Genomic DNA, 19,893 nt, shown 5'->3' with positions numbered 1-19,893 from the left:
TCTTCGTTGCTGCGTGTGGTCTTTCTCTAGTTGCTGCAAGCAGGGGCTACTCTTCGTTGTGGTGCACGGGCTTCTCATTGCGGTGGCTTCTCTTGTTGTGGAGCACGGGCTCTAGGCATGTGGGCTTCAGTAGTTGTGGCTTGCGGGCTCTAGAGTGCAGGCTCAGTAGTTGGGGCGCATGGGCTTAGTTGCTCCACGGCATGTGGGATCTTCCCGGCCCAGGACTCAAACCCTTGTCCCCTGCATTGGCAGGCGGTTTCTTAACCACTGCGCCACCAGGGAAGCCCTAGGTTGGAGTTTTACATCCACAGTGTAGCTGCACTCAGAGTGTAATTTGTTTACATTGAGAAAGTCTGTGACAGGAGTTCTGTGTCCTGGGTTAGGGATCATGAATTTGGGAGTTCTTTTGGGTCAGAATCTTAAATTGAATTCTACTGAGAGTTTTCTCACTGTGGGAATGGAAGCCTGAAAAAGGGAGTGGTTCCATTATTCCCCAGGGAGAGGAGGGCGTGTGGCGCTCCCAGAGTCCATCCCTGTGGCTGCTCAGGTGCCCCCACCCTCCTTCACCAGGGACTGACCTGGTCCAGCGGTTCTATCTCAACCAGGAGAGGCTAGTGGGTGTTAAACTTTCAAACAGGCTCCTTCTGTCCTGTGAGACGCTGACTGCTTATCTGTGCTGATTCCAATATTTGTGTCTCTTTCCTCTGGATTCTTTTATCCATTGAATAGTGCAGCCCTTTGGCTGTAGTTTCCCTTAGCACTTTGTAATTAATTCCCTGTGTGGGAAATAACATTTTTAGTTTCTTGGGCTTAAAGAAAAATCTCAGTTGATTGAGAGATACGATGTCGGTAAGGCAAGAAAATTGTGGAACTAAATAGAATTTTTGTTCCTTTTAGGGAAGAGAACCTCAAGATGTGAGATGAATGTGTTTACGTTTTCAGGTATGGGTTTCATTTTACATCAGTGTTTGTGCATGTCCTTAGAGAAAATTGAAATTTAAAAGGCAGGGAACTCCCTGGCAGTCCAGTGGTTAGGACTCGTGGCTTTCACTGCTGGTTCAATCCCTGGTCAAGGAAATAAGATCCTGCAAGCCGTGCAGCACAGCCAAGAAAAAAAAAAAGCTAAAGCAATTGATGTAAGGACAGCTAATCAAAGCTTACATACATCTTTGAAAATTCTACTGCATTTAAAGAACTAAACCCAAACCCCTGTTGCATTATAATGTTATATTGATTTCTGAAAATACCACCCTCCCCCATGTGAGATATAGGGAAGGGACAAACTAGGATACACCTTGTCATTTTAGTTAGCAAGGGATTTGAAAATTATGGTTTATACTTTTGTAACCATTAGTGTTCAGAGGAATTAGATCGTAACAATAGTTTCCTATGTACAAAAGTTAAAATTAAAGAAAGACTATTAAATAGTAACACGGGGTATATATATTTTGCTTATTTTCAAGAAACCTGTGAGATACAAAAGCCTAACTTAAGCAAAGTCACTGCCCACCTATCCTGGTCCCCTCCAGCATTGTTACTCCAGCCACTGCAAATACACAGTTTTAATCATTTCTTGAGCTTCCTGTTAATGTTTCTTTATATAAAAACAAGCCATTGTGAATTCCTATTTTTCATACCCAAGTTTGTCCTTATAATGAGTAGTCAGACTCCACATTTTTGAAACTTGATTGTAGTTGGTATACAATGTTGTGTTAATTTTTGCTGTACAGCAAAGTGATTCAGTTATACATATATACATTCTTTTTCATATTCTTTTCCGTTATGGTTTATCACAGGATATTGAATATAGTTCCCTGTGTTACACAGTAGGACCTTGTTGTTTATCCATTCTATATATCACAGTTTGCATCTGCTCATCCCACATTCCCAGTCCTTCCCTCCCCCAGCCCCCCCCCCCCCCGCCCCCTTCGCAACCACAAGTCTGTTCTCTGTGTTTGTACAGACTCCACGTTTTTTGATGTTTACCGACAGCTTACGCCTCCCTTCTCTCTTCCCCTTGTGTCCACGCCCGGAAAAGCCGATAACAAAGTCTGTAGTCCTCTGGCATTAGTTTCACATTCCAGCCACACAAGCCCCTGTCTGTGTGCAGAACTCTTATCCTGGCCCAACCCCTGACAAAGATTCTTTGCTTGACCAGAGAATCGTTGGTTCTGACCCTAAACCTTCTCCTGGGCCTATCTGTGTAGTTCCTCATGAAATCCAGTTTTACCAGAAACCCTGCTGCGTCAGTTAAACCGAATTCCCCAGCTGCCCATGTCTGATTGCCTTCTGTATCTGATTGGGTTCCTGCACTCCTGCCATTGCTCAGGTGACTTCAGTAAGAATCCTGTTAGGTCAGTTTATCCAGACCCACCAATCCCTGGTTTTTCTTTTAGTAATTTTCCATCCACTGACGCCCCCCACCCTGCTCTCTGGCCATGAATTCCCACTTCCACGTGCTGTATTCAGAGTTGAGCCTAGTCTCATTTCCCCCTGGCTGTGAAATCCCATCGCAGTGGTCTCTGTACCTGTCCCAGGGGTTCTGGATAAAATCTGCCTTACCTCTTTGACAAGTGTCACTGAATATTTTTCCTTTAACATCCCCTAGCCGTGATAAAAATCCAGGCCAGGCTCCTTTCCTTGCTTTCTGAAGCCTTCTCAGAGCTGCTGGAGAGGCCAGCCCTGCCCTCCCCCCAAGAGCGCAATTACGTGGGTCATAGACCTTTTTTTTTGGCCCCACCGGGTGGCATGCGGGATCCTAGTTCCCTGACCAGGGATCGAACCTATGCCCCCTGCACTGGGAGAGCGGAGCCTTAACCACTGGACCACCAGGGAAGTCCCGGTCATAGGCTTTTTCCTACCCTGAGTGTGTGTGTGTGTTTGCATGACACACCAGCATCAGTCTCAACATGGAAATCACACCTCTGCAGGTGGCAAGAACAGTTGGTGTGGTGAGCAGCCTGGCCAGACATGACCACCACCCGTGGGTCTGTCTTCTCTTGCTCTGACTCGCTCACCTGCTGTGTTGTCTTATGGCAGCCGGGGCTGTGGGCTGCTAGGTGCCAGGGACCTCGTGCTGTGAGCTGTGCTGCCTGTGTTGCATTGTTGACCATACGAAGCCTCAGTTTTAGATTCAGCAGACGAGAGTTGGCAGTTTCAAGAATTCCTAGGCTTTGGGGAGCAGCAGTATGGGATTGGCACCCTCCTTGTATTAGTCCTGGGTTGATATCTTTGCCAGGATTTATCTGTGTGTTAGAGTGAAGCTGTGACAGAGGCAGGCTTGGCCCCGACATACCCCAGTGAGGGTGAGAGAGAGAGAGAGAGACTATGCCCTGTGCAAGAGGTGGCTCCATTGAGTGTTGCTCTTGAAAGAACAGTCATTTAAAAAGACAGAAAAAGAGAAGAGAGGGGGAAAGACAGCCAATAGATGGCAGGCTGAATCCGCCCTCCTAATACCAGGGGGTGCACCAGGACCCCTAAGTACCTCTGCTGCTGCCCCTGTCTCTACTGCAACAAAGCTCCTGACCGTCAGAGTTACAGGGGGCAACACCCATGGCATCCTTGTGGCACAGCCAAGGGATTAGTTCAAACTGACCTAAACCTGCGGTCCTTAAACCCTATAAAGCAACCTGTTGTCCTGGAGGAGACCCCTATTCCTCATGGCATTAATGTGAGGCCCTCTGGAGGGAAAAATTTTATAAATACCAGGGTAGAGAGGTCACCCTCTCCCCCGAAGTATATACAGTGACTGAAAAACTAAAACAGGGAAGGACAGGAGAGAGGAAATAAGTGAAAAAATACTGAAACAAAGGTCCACAATTTAACCCAACTGGAAATCTAAAATACAGTAAAAGAATTTACACAACAGAAAAGATAAAGGGGCACTGTTTGGTTTCTGGGGCCTCTACAACATAGTTTCTGAATTAATTTTGTCATCTGCTATATTGCATTGATTCACAAACCTTCATGCAAATAATACTGGGTTTCGGGCTTCCCTGGTGGCGCAGTGGTTGAGAGTCCGCCTGCCGATGCAGGGGACACGGGTTCGTGCCCCGGTCCGGGAAGATCCCACATGCCGCGGAGCGGCTGGGCCCGTGAGCCATGGCCGCTGAGCCTGCGCGTCCAGAGCCTGTGCTCCGCAACGGGAGAGGCCACAACAGTGAGAGGCCCACGTATCGCAAAAAATAATAATAGTAATACTGGGTCTCAAGTTACAGTTATATTAGGATCCCACTAAACTTAAGCAAGGTAAGATAATCTCTAAGATTATCTAAGATGATCTGAGATTCCCAATAATCTTAGAGGAGTTACTGGATATAAAATAGGGGACAGTGCTCGCTTCGGCAGCACATATACTAAAATTGGAATGATACAGAGACTAACATGGCCCCTGCGCAGGGATGACACGCAAATTCGTGAAGCTTTCCATATTTAAAAAAAAAAAATTATCAAAGCTATAAGACCCACCGATAGACAGTAAACTTTACTATGTTAATAAAAACTACATGTGCTATATCGCACATTTTAAAAATATTTTGATAACTGTATTTCTACATAATTTGTTTCCTTTATAATTCTATGTATTTTTTGCAATAAAAACTATTCCAAAAATATAACTATAAAAAAAATAAAATAGGAGACAAATAAGCATGTCTCACCTTAACCATCAGCCAACTTGCCTAAAGACCCCATGGTCATAGGATTCATTTGTCCTAAAGTATCCTATAGTGAACAGGAAAGCTCTGGACTAATGATTCACAAATTTAAATTAAATAATTTTTTAAAATAAATTTATTTATTTATTTATTTTTGACTGCTTTGGGTCTTCGTTGCTGCACGTGGGCTTTCTCTAGTTGCAGCAAGTGGGGACTACTCTTCATTGTGGTGTGTGGGCTTCTCATTGCAGTGGCTTCTCTCATTGTGGAGCACGGGCTCTAGGCACACGGGCTTTGGTAGCTGTGGCACACGGACTCAGTAGTTGTGGCATGCTGGCTCAGTACTTGTGGCTCACGGGCTCTAGAACGCAGGCTCAGTACTTGTGTGCATGGGCTTAGTTGCTCCACGGCATGTGGGATCTTCTTGGACCAGGGCTTGAACCCGTGTCCCCTGCATTGGTAGGCAGATTCTTAACCACTGCGCCACCAGGGAAGTCCTTAAATAATGTTTTTGCCAATTCCAAATTGGCTTGACAAAATGGGACCCCACAGATTTATCCCCCAGGTAAATAATATGTGCCAAAGTAAATTAAACAGGGCTTTGAAGGATTGAAAACCATTACAAAAAATTATTTCGTGAAGAGGTGATTACTTGCAGTGCTTCTCCTTTACACAGCTGAATTTGGCCTGTTCTAAAACATGAAAAGAAGGAATAGCACTTGGTACAACCACTGTGGAAAACATTATGGAGGTTCCTTAAAAAACTAAAAGTAGAACTAACATATGATCCAGCAACCCCATTCCTGGGCACATATCTGGAGAAAATCATAATTCAAAAAGATACGTGCATCCCAGTGTTCATTGCAGCACTATTTACAGTAGCCAAGCCATGGAAGCAATCTAAATGTCTATCAACAGAGGAATGGATAAAGAAGATGTGGTACATATATACAATGGAATATTGCTTAGCCATAAAAAAAGAATGAAATAATGCCATTTGCAGCAACATGCATGGACCTAGAGATTGCCATACTAAGTGAAGTAAGTCAGAGAAAGACAAATGTCATAATTTTAAAAAATGATACAAATGGAATCTAATTTTTTTAAAAATGATACAAATGAACTTATTTACCAAACAGAAACAGACTTACAGATATTGAAAGCAAACTTATGTTTACCAAAGGGGAAACGTTGGAGGGAGGGATAAATCCGGAGCTTGGGATTTACATAAACTACTATATGTAAGACAGATAATCAACAAGGACCTACTGTATAGCACAGGGAACTCTACTCAATATTGTGTGATAACCTATATGAGAAAAGAATCTGAAAAAGAATGAATATATCATATGTATAATTGAATCACCTTGCTATACACCTGAAACTAACACAACGTTGTAAATCAACTATACTCCAGTAAAATTAAAAAAAAAAAAAGGAATGAATGACACCTCACAGTGGATTACCTTGAGTTTGTGGTCTCACCACACAAACCCCTGTACCCAGTCCCCAACATGGTGGAAATTACTGACTCTGTCCAATCAGCAGCTGGTAAATATCGTGCTCCCACAGATTTGGTTAAGTCTGTTGTGTTCAGTGCCTGTTTCAACAGTCTCTCAGCTTCAGTTGGCCTTCACCTCTTAAGGGATGTGATGCACTTTTAACTGGTTAACCTTAGGGAACTTGAACACCATTGTCACTGCACACAGTCTCTGCAGGCAGGATGTGAGCTGTATCGACCTTGCTCTGGGAGCACAGGTATGACATTACATTAATGACATTCTCCTCTGAGGAAGTTCATTTGGGGACATACAGATACTGAAAAAAGGAGCTCCTGGCAAATGGATGGGTCATTAGCCCATCCATAAATAAGGCCCTGACACTGGTTAAATTCTTAAGAATTACATGGTAAAACAAGGGGCTGTTCCCTCCCTGACACCATGAAGAAATAGCTGTTGTCCCTCTTAGCACTCACAGCATCTCCTAGGTTGTTTTGGTGTTTGGAAGGCAACATATTCTTTCCTTACAAACTTTACTTCTATGCAAGAAACTCCCCTCCTTGGCCCACACTTTGACATTAGAGCTGTAATTACCACAAGGTACTGAGCTCTCCTGAAAACAGAGGATCTCCCAGGACCTGAGCATGTGACACTCCACCCTGAAAACAGCCCCCCATAAGCTCAGCACAGGCTACTGAGACCTCCTTGAGACATGATGGAGTGCAACCTGAGCCCTCTGGCACAGCCTGCCTGCAGGAGGGGGCACCCACCCCCTCAGTCCCTTTCTAGATGCCACAGTTCTGGAAGAGGTCTCTTCACCATTCACTATGTTACCTATAGGTTTGTCATGTATGGTTTTTATTATGTTGAGGTATATTCGTTCTATACCTAAGTTGCTTAGAGTTTTTATCACGAAAGGATGTTAAATTTTGTCAAATGCTTTTTCTGCGTCTGTTGAGGTGATCATATAATTTTTTCCCTTTATTTAGTTAATTTAGTGTAACACATTTATTGATTTGCGTATGTGGAACCATCCTTGCATCCCAGGGATAAATCCAACTTGATCATGTTGTATAAGCCTTCTAATGTGCTGTGAATTTGGTTTCTTTTATTTTGTAGAGGATTTTTACATCTATGTTCATCAGGGGTATTGGCTTGTTATTTTCTATTCTTGTAGTGTCCTTGTCTGGCTTTGGTATCGGTGATGCTGGCCTCATAAAATGAGTTTGGAAGTGTTCCCTCCTCTCCAAGTTGTTGCAAGAGTTTGAGAAGAATTGGTATTAATTCTTCTTTAAATCTTTGGTATAATTCAGCAGTGAAGCCATCTGGTCCTGGACTTTTCTTTGTTGGGAGGCTTTTGATTACTGATTCAACCACCTTACTCCTTATTTAGCGGTTCAGATTTTCTGTTTTCGTGATCCAGTCACAGTAGGTTGTATGTTTATAAGAATTTATCTAATATCTCTACATCAGGGATCCCCACCCCCCAGGCCACGAACTGATATGGGTCCGTGGCCTGTTAGGGACCGGGCCGCACAGCAGGAGGTGAGCGGCAGGCAAGCGAGCGAAGCTCCATCTGTATTCACAGCTGCTCCCCATCGCTCACATTACTGCCTGAGCTCTGCCTCCTGTCAGCATTATGGTGAGTTGTATAATTAGTTCATTATGTATTACAATGTAATAATAATAGAAATAAAGTGCACAATAAATGTAATGCACTTGAATCATCCTGAAACCATCCCCCCCCCTGCACCCAGTCCGTGGAAAAATTGTCTTCCATGAAACCGGTCCCTGGTGCCAAAAAGGGTGGGAACCGCTGCTCTAGGTTATCCAATTTATTAGCATATAACTGTTCATAGTAATTTTTTATGATCCCTTATATTCCTGTTGTACCCCATATAATTTATCCCGTTTCATTTCTGATTTTATTAATTTGAATCTTTTCTTGTTTTTCTTAGTCTAGCTAATGGTTTGTCTTTTCAAACAACCAATTCTTAGTTACTTTGACTAGTTTTATACTTTCATGTGTTTTCACATTACTAATTAGCATCGTTTCATTTCAGTTTGAGGAAATCCCTATAGCATTTCTTGTAAAGCAGGTGTAGTGGTGGTGAACTCCCTCAGCTTTTGTTTGTTTGCGAAGTCTTTGTTTCCTCCATTTCTGAAGGACGGCTTTGGTGAGTAAAGCTTTCTCGGTTGGCGGTTTCTTTCTTTCAGCTCTTTGCATATGTCATGCCACTCTCTTATGGCCTCACGGTTTCTGCTGAGAAATTTGTTGATCGTCTGTTGGGGTTCCCTTTATGTGATGTATCACTTTCCTCCTGTTACTTTCAAAATTCTCTTTCTTTGATTTTTAATAATTCAATTATAATGCATCTTTATGAAGTCTTCTTTGGGTTTAACCTGTTTAGGGATATTTGAGCTTTAGGTACCTGGATGTCCATATCTTTCCCATTATTTGGGAAGTTTCCAGTCATCATTTCTTTAAATAGGCTTTCTACCCTTCTCCTTATAGACATTCCATAATGTGTATATTATTTCTTTTGCTGGTGTCCCCTAATTCCCATAAGCTTTCTTCATTCCTTTTCATCCTTTTTTCTTCCTCTTTTCTCCTCTAACTGAATAATTTCAAATGAACACTCTTCAAGTTCACAGATTCTTTTATCTGATTGATCAAGTCAGTTCTCGAAGCTGTATTTCATTTTTCAATTCATTTATTGTATTCTTCAGCACCAGAATTTCTGTTTGGTTCTTTGTGATTTCTATCTATCGGTCAAACATCTCCTTTTGTTCATGTATTGTTTATTTTGTTGAGTTGACTGTATGTATTCTTATGAAGCTCCCTGAGCTTCCTTTGAACAATTATCTTAAATTCTTCATTAGGCAATTTCTAGACCTCCATTTCCGTGGAATAGGTTACCAGAAAATTATTGAGTTTCCTTGTTGTCATTTTTCTGTGTGTGTGTGTGTGTGTGTGTGTGTGTGTGTGTGTGTGTTCATTCCTTGAGGTTTTGCATTGCTGTGTTCGCATGTGAAGGAGCAGTCAATTCCTCCACTGACTGGTTTTGGGAAAGAAACACTTTTCACCAGTCAGCCCAGCTGGGAATTCTGTGATTCTGTCAGACCTTATCTATGAACGCACCCGCCTCACACCTCTTGTTCCCTCTTTAGCAGGAATTCTTAAGATTGTATGCCTTCGTTTGTTTTTTTGTTTTTCTTGTCTGCACCCCTCGGCATACAGGATCTTAGTTCCCCAGCCAGGGATTGAACCTGTGCCCCCTGCAGTGGAAGCGTGGAGTCCTAACCACTGGACCACCAGGGAATTCCCCGTATGCCTTCTTTTGATCGCTCACAACCAGGCGGGGTACTGAGAGCCTCCCATTTGTTTTCCTGAGATGTAGTCCCCTGAAATGCTTGTCTTCTTCCAGTCCCACTGAGTTGAGCCAGCTGAATGCATGTGCTTATGAGACAGGGGAGGGGCTTTCCCTCACTGTCTGGAGTACATACATGGAGCTGGCTATGGATGGGGTGGGAGGGTGGGGGAGTCAGGTGTGCAGAGCATTGGGTGTGCCCATGCACCGGACAGGAGTGTCTGCAGACATCACATCCCAAGTGGCTGAAATGCAAGCCTTCTGATGGAGTCTGTGAGGGACTAGTAGGATCTGCAGCCATTTGTTGTGTTCTGAGCCTTGATTTCTGTGGGTCCTTGCAACTGTTCCCTGCTCCCAGCCCTCCAGCTGTCCTGACTCCCTTAGTATTCTCCCTTAGTATTCTTGGTGAGATGAGAAATCACTGAGCCTCTTGGGCAGCATCTCACACCACTCGGGAAGCCAAGTGCTCAGTCACTACACTCTCACTTTCCCATGGGAGGAATCCTGGGCCAAGGAGAACTCTTAGCATCGAGCTATGCCACCTTTGGGGAGGAGTGAGACTGTTCTTCGTACCTTTCTTGTGGTGTCTGTTCTCAGATTTTTTTGCTCCACTGGTGTGCTGGAAATTCTCCACTGGGCTCCCTGACTTCCACAAAGGTACTCTCATCCTTGACTGGTTGTCAAAATCAGTGCACTGTGGGGAGATGACAGTAGAAAATTCCTCTTCCACCATCCTGCTGATGTCACTCTCTTATGGACCCAAGTGTTATTTAAAAGCATGTTGTTTAATCTCCATGTATTTGGGAGTTTTCCAACTATCTCTCTGTTACTGATTTCTAGATTAATACCATTGTGGTCTGCAAGCATATCTTGTATGATCTCTCTCTTTTCAAATTTAAGGGGAATTTTGTGTCCCAGAATGTGGTCTGTCTTGGTGAATGTTCCATATGATCTGGAGAAGAATGTGTATTCTGCTGTGTTTGGAGGAAGTATTGCATGGATTTCAATTAAATCCACTTGTTGGATTGTGCTGTTTAATTTAACTATGTCCTTCCTGCTGGAACTCTTAATTACTGATGAGGGCATGTGAAGTCTCCAACTATAATGGTGAATTCATCTATTTCTCCTTGCCGTTCTAGTATTTTTTTCCTCGTACATTTTGCCCTGTGTTGTTATGCATGTAGACATTAAGTATTGCTATGTCCTCTTGGAAAATTGACACTTTGGGCTTTTTGTTTTGGTTTTTTTTTCGCGGGGTGGGGGTGGGCACAGCAAGCAGCTTGTGGGATCTTAGTTCCCTGACCAGGGATTGAACCCAGGGCCACAGCAGTGGCAGTGCCGAGTCCTAACCACTGGACCACCAGGGAATTCCCGACACTGAACATTATGTAATGTTCCTCGTTATCAGTGTGAGTTTTCCTTGCTCTGAAGTCTGCTTTGTCTGAAATTAATATAGCTATGCCATGTCATTTGCAGCAACATGGATGGACCTAGAGATTATCATACTAAGCGAAGTACGTCAGAAAGAGAAAGACAAATACCATATGATCTCACTTATATGTGGAATCTAAAATATGACACAAATGAACATACTAAACAAAAACAGACTCACAGATACAGAGAACAGACTGGTTGCCAGGGGGGTCAGTGGGAAGGAAGGATTGGGAGTTTGGGATTAGCAGATGCAAACTATTATATACAGGATAGATAAACAACAAGGTCCTACTGTATAGCATAGGAAACTATATTCAAAATCCTGTAATAAACCATAATGGAAAAGAATATGAAAAAGAATATATATGTATAACTCAGTCACTTTGCTGTACAGCAGAAATTAAACACAGCACTCTAAATCGACTATATACTTCAGTAAAATTAAAAGAAATATATATGTGGCTATGCCAGTTCTCTTTTGTTTAGTGGCGTGCTTGATCTTTAGTTGCAGCATGTGGGCTCTTAGCTGCGCCACACGGGCTTCTTCGCTGCAGCATGGGAGGCGGGATCTAGTTCCCTGACTAGGGATCGAACCCAGGTCCCCTGCACTGGGAGCACAGAGTCTTACCCACTGGACGACCAGAGAGGATCTTAAAGAAGGTCCTTACTTTTAATTTATCTGTGTCTTTATATCTAAACTGATTCTTGCAGACAACATATAATTGTTATTTTGTTATTCACTTGACAATTTCTGTCTTTCATTTCCTGTATTTAGACCATTGATGTTTAAGGTGATTATTGATAGAGTGGATCAATATCTACCATATTTCTACTCTTTTCTATTTGTTACCTTTGTTCTTTGTTTCTTCATTCTCTTCCACCTTTCTTCTTTCTCTACCTTTTATTGAGCATTTTATGTGGTTTCATTTTTTTCTCCTCTTTTAGCTTACTATTATACATTTTTCAGTAGTTGCCCATGAGTTTGCAATATACATTTACAACTAACCTTGTCCTGTCTGAAGTAACAGTATACCATCACTTCAGTGGATGTGCAGTTTTCTCATAACAGAGTGTTCCAATTCCTCCTCCCTGCCCTTGTACCATTGCTATCATTCATTTCATTTAACCATAAGCTATAATTACTTGCTATAAGCTATAATTATATAGTTGCTGTTATGATTTTGAACAGAGTGTTTTCTGTCAGAATACATAAAAATAACAGAAATAAATCATTTTATTTTACCTTCATTTATTCCTTCTCTAACACTCTTTCTTTCTTCATCATTACATTCTTCCTAACAAATTTTTTTTAATGTTTATTTATTTATTTGGCTGCACTGGGTCTTAGTTGCGGCATGTGGGATCTTCATTGTGGCATGCAGGATCTTTAGTTGCAGCATGCAGGTTCTCAGTTGCAGCATGTGGGATCTAGTTCCCAGACCAGGGATCGAACCCCGGGCCCCCTGCATTGGGAGCATGGAGTTCTTAACCACTGGACCCTCAGGAAAGTCCCTGACAAATTTCTTTTAACAGTTTTTGCAAAGCAGGTGTGCTGATAACAAATTCCCTTGATCTTTGTTTGTCTCAGAAAGTCTTGATTTCTCTCTCACTTTGGAAGGATAATTTTGCTTGACACAGAATTCTAATTGGGTGGTTTTTCTTTCAGCACTTTATTTCACGAAACTCTCTTCCTGCTTACATGGTTTCTTAAAGAAGTTTGATTTCATTCTTATCCTCGTTTTTCTATACCTAATATTTTCTCACTCTACCTTCTTTTAAGATGTTCTCTTTGTCTTTGATTTTTCTCAAGTTTGAATATGGTATTTCTAGATGTGCATTTTTCAGTTTTTAATCTCATTTCTCTGAGCTTTCTGGATCTGTGGTTTGGTGACTGTCATTAATTTTGGGAAAATCTCAGTTCCCCTAAGCTTCACTTATTCTGTTCCCTTCTTTCTTCTCTTTCGTGTATTCCCATCATGTGTATGTTACACTTTTTATAATTGTCTCAAAGTTCATGGATTTCTGTTCCCTTTTTTGTTCTTTCATCTCTTTACATTTCAGTTTTGGAAGGTTCTCTTGACATTTCCTCAAACTCAGTGATTCTTTCCTCACATGTTTCCATTGTGTTGATGTGCCCTCACCCCCATCCTGCCAAAGGAATAATTCATTTCTGTGCTTTTGGTTTTTATTTCTTGTATTTCCCTTTTGGTTCTTTCTCAAGTGTTTCCATATTTGCGTACGTGACCTATCTGTACTTGCACGCCACCCACTATTTCTTTGGGTTTTTTTTTATTATTTTGGCCATGCCCTGCAGCATGTGGGATCTTAGCTCCCCGGCCAGGGATCGAACCTGCACCCCCTGCATTGGAAGCGTGGAGTCTTAACCACCAGACCACCAGGGAAGTCCCTCATCCACTATTTCTGTTCGAGTCCTTAGCATATTCATCATGGTTGCTTCAAATTTCTGGTCTGATAATTCCAGCATACCCGCTACATCTGAATTAATTTCTTTTCCTTGTCCTATTGTTATCGAATCAGGGCCCGCTGCTCGCAGCTTACAAAATCAAATTCACAAATGCTGATAGAAAGGAAAGTTGTCTTTGATTAATCAGAGTGCCGGCAATCCAGGAAGATGGTGGACCCAAAAAACCACCTCCCAAGGGCCTGCTCGGCCATGAAAGTTTTAAAGGGAAAGAGGGAAGTAATCTCAATCATTGAAATAGGGGGTCACAGTCATCACTGCCCCCCACTGCATGCAGGCTCGTCGACTTGTGATCTTCCCCCAGATGTTAATCACACAGTTTGTTCACGAGATTACTGAAAGGGAAGCTAGGGAAGAGATCTGGTCATCTGTTAATTACTTATTCTACTTACTCATTTCTATTTCTTTGAACCAACAGGCTAGGCAAGGTGTTGTGTGATGAAAAGATTTGAAAGGTGTGCTTGGGCGGGAGATGAGTAGAGCATGGGGGTGCCTGGTTTAAAAGTTAGTTACATTACAACTTTGCTACAGTGACAAGGAAAGGGACTTCCTGCTGAGGGCAGTTTCCTGCAAAGAGCTGCTTACACTGTCTCCTGAAGGTGTGTTTTTTAAGTCTTTTCTTGTGCCTTTGAATTTTTTGTTGAATGCTGGACATGATGTAGTGTGAAAAGGAACTGAGGTAAATAGACCTTAATGTGAGGCTTTTTGTTTATCCGACTAGCCTTAGGCTGTGTCGACTATTTGTTGTAGCTGTCCGGGGTAAAATACCCTCAGGTGTCCTTGCTTTTGTCTCCCATGTCACCTCTGGGGTACTGTAGAGACTTGTAAGTAAGTTCTGAAACATACTGTTCTTTCCGTGTTTCCCACTGTGATGAAACAGGCGTCTGCTTGGTGTAGTGGCATGCTGTGGGTGGAGAGGAAATGTTCTAGAGTCCCATGATTTGGTCTCAGTATTTTAATGAGCGTGTGTCCTTGGGCTGTGACCTTCTGTGGTATGAGAAAAATGTTTGGTCTTTGTCCACAGATCTTATCAAAGATCTCCTAAGGCCCTTGGACTTTCTGAGTGCTGAGAGCATCTTATGTTGTAATGAGGCAACTGCTTCCAGGCCCCCAAGATGGCTTCAGGGTATGGGTCGGTCACCAGGAAGACCAAGCTTTGATTAGAGGCTTAGAATGTTCAGCCCAGTTCCCAGCCTCTGGGGAGGAAAGAGGGACTGGAGATTGAGTTATTCACCAGTGGTCGACATGAGGGAACTCCATCGAAACCCCTAAACCTCGGGATTCAGAGAAGTCTGAGTTGGTGAACACATCACCATGCTGGGAGGCTGTCATTCCAGGAGAGGGCATGGAAGCTCCCTACCCCCCCCACCACCACCACTACTTTGCCCTGTGCACCCTTCACATTTGGCTATTCCTGACTTGTATCTTTTACAGTAAACTGGTAATAATAAGTAGTGCTTTTCTGATAGCTCTTCTAGCCAATTAACGAAGATGAGGTATTGTCCAGGGAACCTCTGAATTTGTAGCGGGCCATGCAGAAATGTGTGTAACCTGCCCACTGCCCTGTTTGCAGCTGGCATCTGACATGGGGGCAGTCTTACAGGATTGAACCTGTAAACTGTGGAGTCTGATGTTAACTCGGATTAGTTTGTGTTAGACTTGAATTGAATTGCAGGACACCCAGTTGGTGCTGGAGAGTTGGCATAGTTTTGGAAAACATACCAAGTATTTGCTGAGAGGTCAGGCAGAAAGGCTAGAGGGCTCCAGTTGCCTATTTCCCACCCCTCATGTCATTTAGGCACTGGTAGAATCCCAGTTGGTTAGCCTCTAATGAAGCAGATTCTTTTGAGGACAGGACTTGTTAAGAAGAGTGGAATTTTGTGGGCATATTTCAAAATGGCTATTTTTCAGTCTCTCTGCAGTTTTGGAGACAGCACTTTGCCCTATGACCTCAGTTCTTTGATAGATATAAGAAGAGTCATTGATTTTTTCAGTTTGCTTTTTACAAAAAGTTTGTTGAGGATGGGACTGTTACCTTTTAAGCCGTATCTGCCAGATCAGAGGTCTCTGGCTCCATCTTTTAATGTTTGACTGCTGATATGTTGGGAAAACTCAGTATTTTTCCTGAGTAGAGAAAATCCAGTTCTTCCTGCCTGTGTTTCTCCTTTACTTTTACCCAGAACACTTCACTCCTGACACTTTTGGTCACCAAATATGTGAGGGCCTCCCCCCACAATAAGTAAATTCTCTGTGACACCAGTGGGGTGTCCTACAACTTAACTGAATCCTATCACTGTCTGCCTGGAGACAGCTTCAGATTACACAGGTTAAGGGCTAAGTCCCACAAGGCAGCCACTCCTGCCCCCCAACTTCAGATGCCAATCACAAGGAGTAGGTCCCCAGGTTACTCACAACTTCTGTCTAACTTGGCTACAAATCAGGGGTTCCCACAACCCCCTCCTTGGGTTCTGTTTGCTAGAGCGGCTCACAGAACTCAGAGAAACACTTAATTTACATTTCCCAGTTTATTAAATGATATGATAAAGGATACAAGTGAAGAGCCAGTTGAAGTGATACAAAGGGTGAGGTCTGGGAGGGTCCGTGTGAAGTTGGGGTGCATCACCCTCCCCCATATGGATGTGCTCACCAACCTGGAAGCTCTCCGAACCCCATACCCTTGGGATACCCTTGGGATTTTACGGAGGTTTCCTCACGTAGGCATGATTGATTATTAACTTCATTTCCAGGCCCTATTCCCTCTCTGGAGGATGAGGGTGTTGGGCTGAAAATTCCAAGCTCCTTATCATGGCTTGCTGTTTCTGGTGACCAGCCCCCACCCAGCAGCTATCCAGGAGCCCACCCAGAGTCGCTTCAGCGGAACAAGAGTTGTTCCTAGTGCTCTTATCCTTTAGGAATTTACAAGCTTTTAGGAGCTGGGTGCCAGTAACCAGGGGCAGAGACCAGTATATGTATTTTCCATTATTTGACAGTTGACAACTTTAGAGTCTTACCCCTCCTTCTTCCCGTTGTGCCCCACATCTGTACAAGGTGATAAGAAAGGCTGTGTGTGAACCTCCACCTTAGCCCAGCCCCTGACCTCAGTTTAAAAAACCCAGGCCAGGCTCCCTTCCTTGTTCTCAATCCATTTCCCACCGGCTTGAGAGGCCCGCCCTGCTCTCCCCAGAGACCTCAGTTTCAGAAGTAACTAACCCTTTCATATATTCTTGGTAGGTGTGTGTTAGTCTCCACTACTCAACCAACGCTTGCAGTTGCGGGGGGGGGGGAGGCGGTGTCGAGGGTCCACCTGTCTCTGAAGGTTATAGAAAAGGTAACATGGTATATATATTGCAATACACTGCACTTATTTGCTCTATTGATAAATCCTCCAGACCTTTTCATAGCAATACCTTTTGTTTTTAAAAACTACATATGATGATGTATTTATGGAACCCATTCTTTCCCAACAGTTGGCTTCTTGCTGATTTTTCTGCCAAAATCGTGAGTGAAAACTCAGATTGCCACATTATAGGACAAACTAACATACAAAAATTATGTTTGTTTCCAAACTTAATTACAGCTTGAAATTTTTATCAGCAAATATATTCAGAAAAGAATATACAAAATGTTTTGTGGCAAGATTTAGTGATAATCGAAACATCTTTGGAATCTTCATGAAGATTCATAAATGGCCTGTGGGCAGTGGTGAGAGTGTCCTGACGTTCCCATCCCTCACTCATCTCGATCCTGCCCCATACATGACGGTGGTTGTGATTCTTTGTTTATCCTTCATACCTTCGCTATCTGTCATTTTTCACTCAGCAGTGGTCTTTCAGTTTTGCCTCCTTTGACCTTTCAACAAACAAGGAATTACACTGAAAAGGTTTTCCGGTGGTTTCTCTTTCTCAGTGTTTCACACATGCTAGTGTTTGAGGTTTCAGGGCTGGTCTAGGACTGCGGGGTTCATCCTCCCACCAGAGCCAAGTGCCCCTGAGGCCGGCGGGCTTTTAAAGTACCAAATGAGTGGGGGTAGGTAGGGATGGATGGGCGTCTCTCACAGGAAATCGTCAAAGATAAAAGTGGAGCCAGACTCATTTCATATGGTGAGGTCACTTTTAAGTCTCCATGTCTGTGAAGAAGTGTCACAGTTCCGTGAGGGCCTCGCGGCTTTATGGTTCAGTGCAGTGTCCGTGGAGGGGACAGTTCTGGGCCCCTGCCAGGACAAGGTCGGCGCAAAGACGAGAACTCCGGCCTCCTGTCACTCAGGCACGGGAGGCGGGGCCTTGCGAACTGTCCAATCAGGGGAGTCGCTGGTTACGTACGTGTGGGCGCCAGCGGGCGACGCTCCAGTGACGTGCGTGGGTGGCGTGGACTGCTTGCTCATTCTCATTTGCTCCCGCTGTGCAGCACGTCCCCGCTCGATGCCCTTAAAGGGCTCCGGTGGCTCCGCGGCATCCTCTGTCGCTGAAACCTGCACTTGCCGCGGCAGTTGTGGGGTGGACGACAGGGAAGCCGAGAAACCGAAAAATGGTGAGTTGGGGAGCCTGGTGTTGGGAGACGGGGGCGGAGGGACCAGTTGGAACTGGCCGTTGTGGGACCCGGGCCTCCCCGCGGTCAACTCCGGACCTGCGGACCCGAGTCCACAGCCGGCGCGGCAGGCAGCGTTGGGGCTCGGCCGGCAGTCGGGACCCAGGGCGGCCTCTCCGCTCACTGCAGTGGCCGGGTCTACTCCCGATTGTGTGGTGTCCACGGGGAGGGTGATCAGGGGACAATCGTGACTCAGTATCCGGGGTTCCTGCGTTGGAGGAGCTGTGGTCTTTGGGGTCCCCAGTCCCTCCTTTCTCCCCGGGGTGGGGAGACTCATTTCCCCCTCACTTTCCCATATTTTGAGAAACATGGTCACAAATCCACGACCCTGTTCTTGTACCCTAGATCTTCCCAGGGCAGGCAGTAAATGCCTAGATTTCCAGATCTTTCCCCACGTTCCCAAACGCCATCTTCCCCTCTCCAGTGCATAGCTTCATCATTAACTATTTGTCTTCCACGGTGCATTTCAGACTACGCAGTATTTTAATTGTATCATTTCTCCACAGAGCCATGAATGGCTCTTTTTAAAGATTCATTTTTTTGTCTGTGTATATTTTCCATGAGAAGAAATCAGAGACTAACCACCTGGAACTACATTGTATAAGTCTTGCGCTTCCCCCCCAGGACCTTTGCTGGGCACAGACATCCTGTTTGAGCGCTTTGGGTGGAGGTTCCTCTTTGGAGACTCCTGGGTAATCTTTTTATCATAGTTCCAGGTCAGCCTTGCCCCTCCCTGAGTTTGTGACTTTATTCACTTTAAGTCTCGGTTTTTGGTAACTGTAAATGTATTTAATCAATAGATCTTGAAAGAGTATAAAATATTACCAAAGGGGAAGAAAGAGGTGAATTTCAGAAAAAATAAAACAAAATATTCTATTATACCATTCCATTAGTTAAAATTTTTCTTTTTTTTGGTCCCATGAGTGACTGCATGTAACATTCGAGATCTGTTTTTTCTTTTCTTCAATTATGATTATTTCCAAACAGTTCCTTGCCATGGAAATAATAATTAACTGACATTTATTTTCAGAAAGGAATAGACATTTGTGTGTTTTGTTCTTGAACTAGAAAAATGCCTTACAATTTTCTTCCTTCCTTTACACATAAATCCTGGTTTAGAATGGTTGTGCTGGATTATTCAAACACTGGGTTTGTGTCATTTAAAATATCAGTGGTGTCCAAGGCAACAACAGTGGGGAACCGAGACCTGTGGTCAGTATTTCTAAGCTAAGGCCCCCTTAAGCCTGCAAAGGGAAGTACGCAGAGGACCAATTGTTCTTGCTGGGGAGCCTCCCCCTGTAAGTGTCCTACCTGCTTGCACCCACTGTGGAAGGAGTCTTTATAGGAAGAGAAGATACAGATCCCTGGCAAGCTGGGGATGCACCTGTGATGGTGGGTGGGGGATGGGGAGTGATGCCCTTTCTGAAGCTATAACTGTGATTTTCTTGGTGCCTGTTTTGAGATACAGGTTTGAGTCGCTTTTGCAGTGTAGGTGCACTCAGAGTAATATGAGTACATTGAGAAAGTCTGTGAAGGTCATGTGTTCTGTCTCCTGGACAAGAGTTTATGAGTTTTGGAGTACATTTCAGTTAGAACTTTAAATTGAATCTGGCCAAGAGTTTTCTCACTTGTAAGAATTGAAGCCTGAGAAGGGAGCATTTGCATTATGTTGGAGCCTCCAGAGTTTATTTCTATGGCTGCTCAGGTGTCCTTACCCTCCATCACCAGGGACTGACACACTCTAGGGGTTGTATCCCCATAGGGGGAGTCTGGACCTCAAGCTTGGAAATCTGGGTTTCCTTCTGAACTGTAGGGAAACAGGCTGCTTATCTCACTGATTGAAATATTTGCATTTCTTTCCTTGTATA

General features: G+C 43.8%; 1 protein-coding gene and 2 non-coding genes across 4 annotated transcripts in view; 2 read left to right on the top strand and 1 right to left on the bottom strand.

Annotated features, from left to right (window-relative positions):
* LOC101276194 (zinc finger protein 791) overlaps window positions 1-19,893 on the top strand; it is a 50,421-nt gene that overhangs the window by 3,033 nt on the left and 27,495 nt on the right. The window contains exon 2 of one of the 2 annotated variants that reach the window (XM_033401331.2): window positions 898-942. In XM_033401331.2, the coding sequence (XP_033257222.1) occupies window positions 925-942 (18 nt within the window). In that variant the 5' untranslated portion in view covers window positions 898-924. Of the gene's footprint in view, window positions 1-897; window positions 943-17,814; window positions 17,969-19,893 lie in introns of those variants that run through there. The other variant, XM_033401332.2, reaches the window with a different exon arrangement.
* Window positions 4,332-4,435, top strand: LOC117195770 (U6 spliceosomal RNA). The gene has a single exon (XR_004475594.1). It is a non-coding gene; the product is annotated as a U6 spliceosomal RNA (small nuclear RNA).
* On the bottom strand, window positions 10,820-10,892 carry TRNAG-GCC (transfer RNA glycine (anticodon GCC)). The gene has a single exon. It is a non-coding gene; the product is annotated as a tRNA-Gly (tRNA).

This window comes from Orcinus orca, chromosome 3 (genome assembly GCF_937001465.1).
Source record: "Orcinus orca chromosome 3, mOrcOrc1.1, whole genome shotgun sequence".
Classification (NCBI taxonomy): Eukaryota; Metazoa; Chordata; class Mammalia; order Artiodactyla; family Delphinidae; genus Orcinus; species Orcinus orca.
Note: the sequence above shows the minus strand (reverse complement) of the source record. Positions and strands in the feature narration are given on the sequence as shown.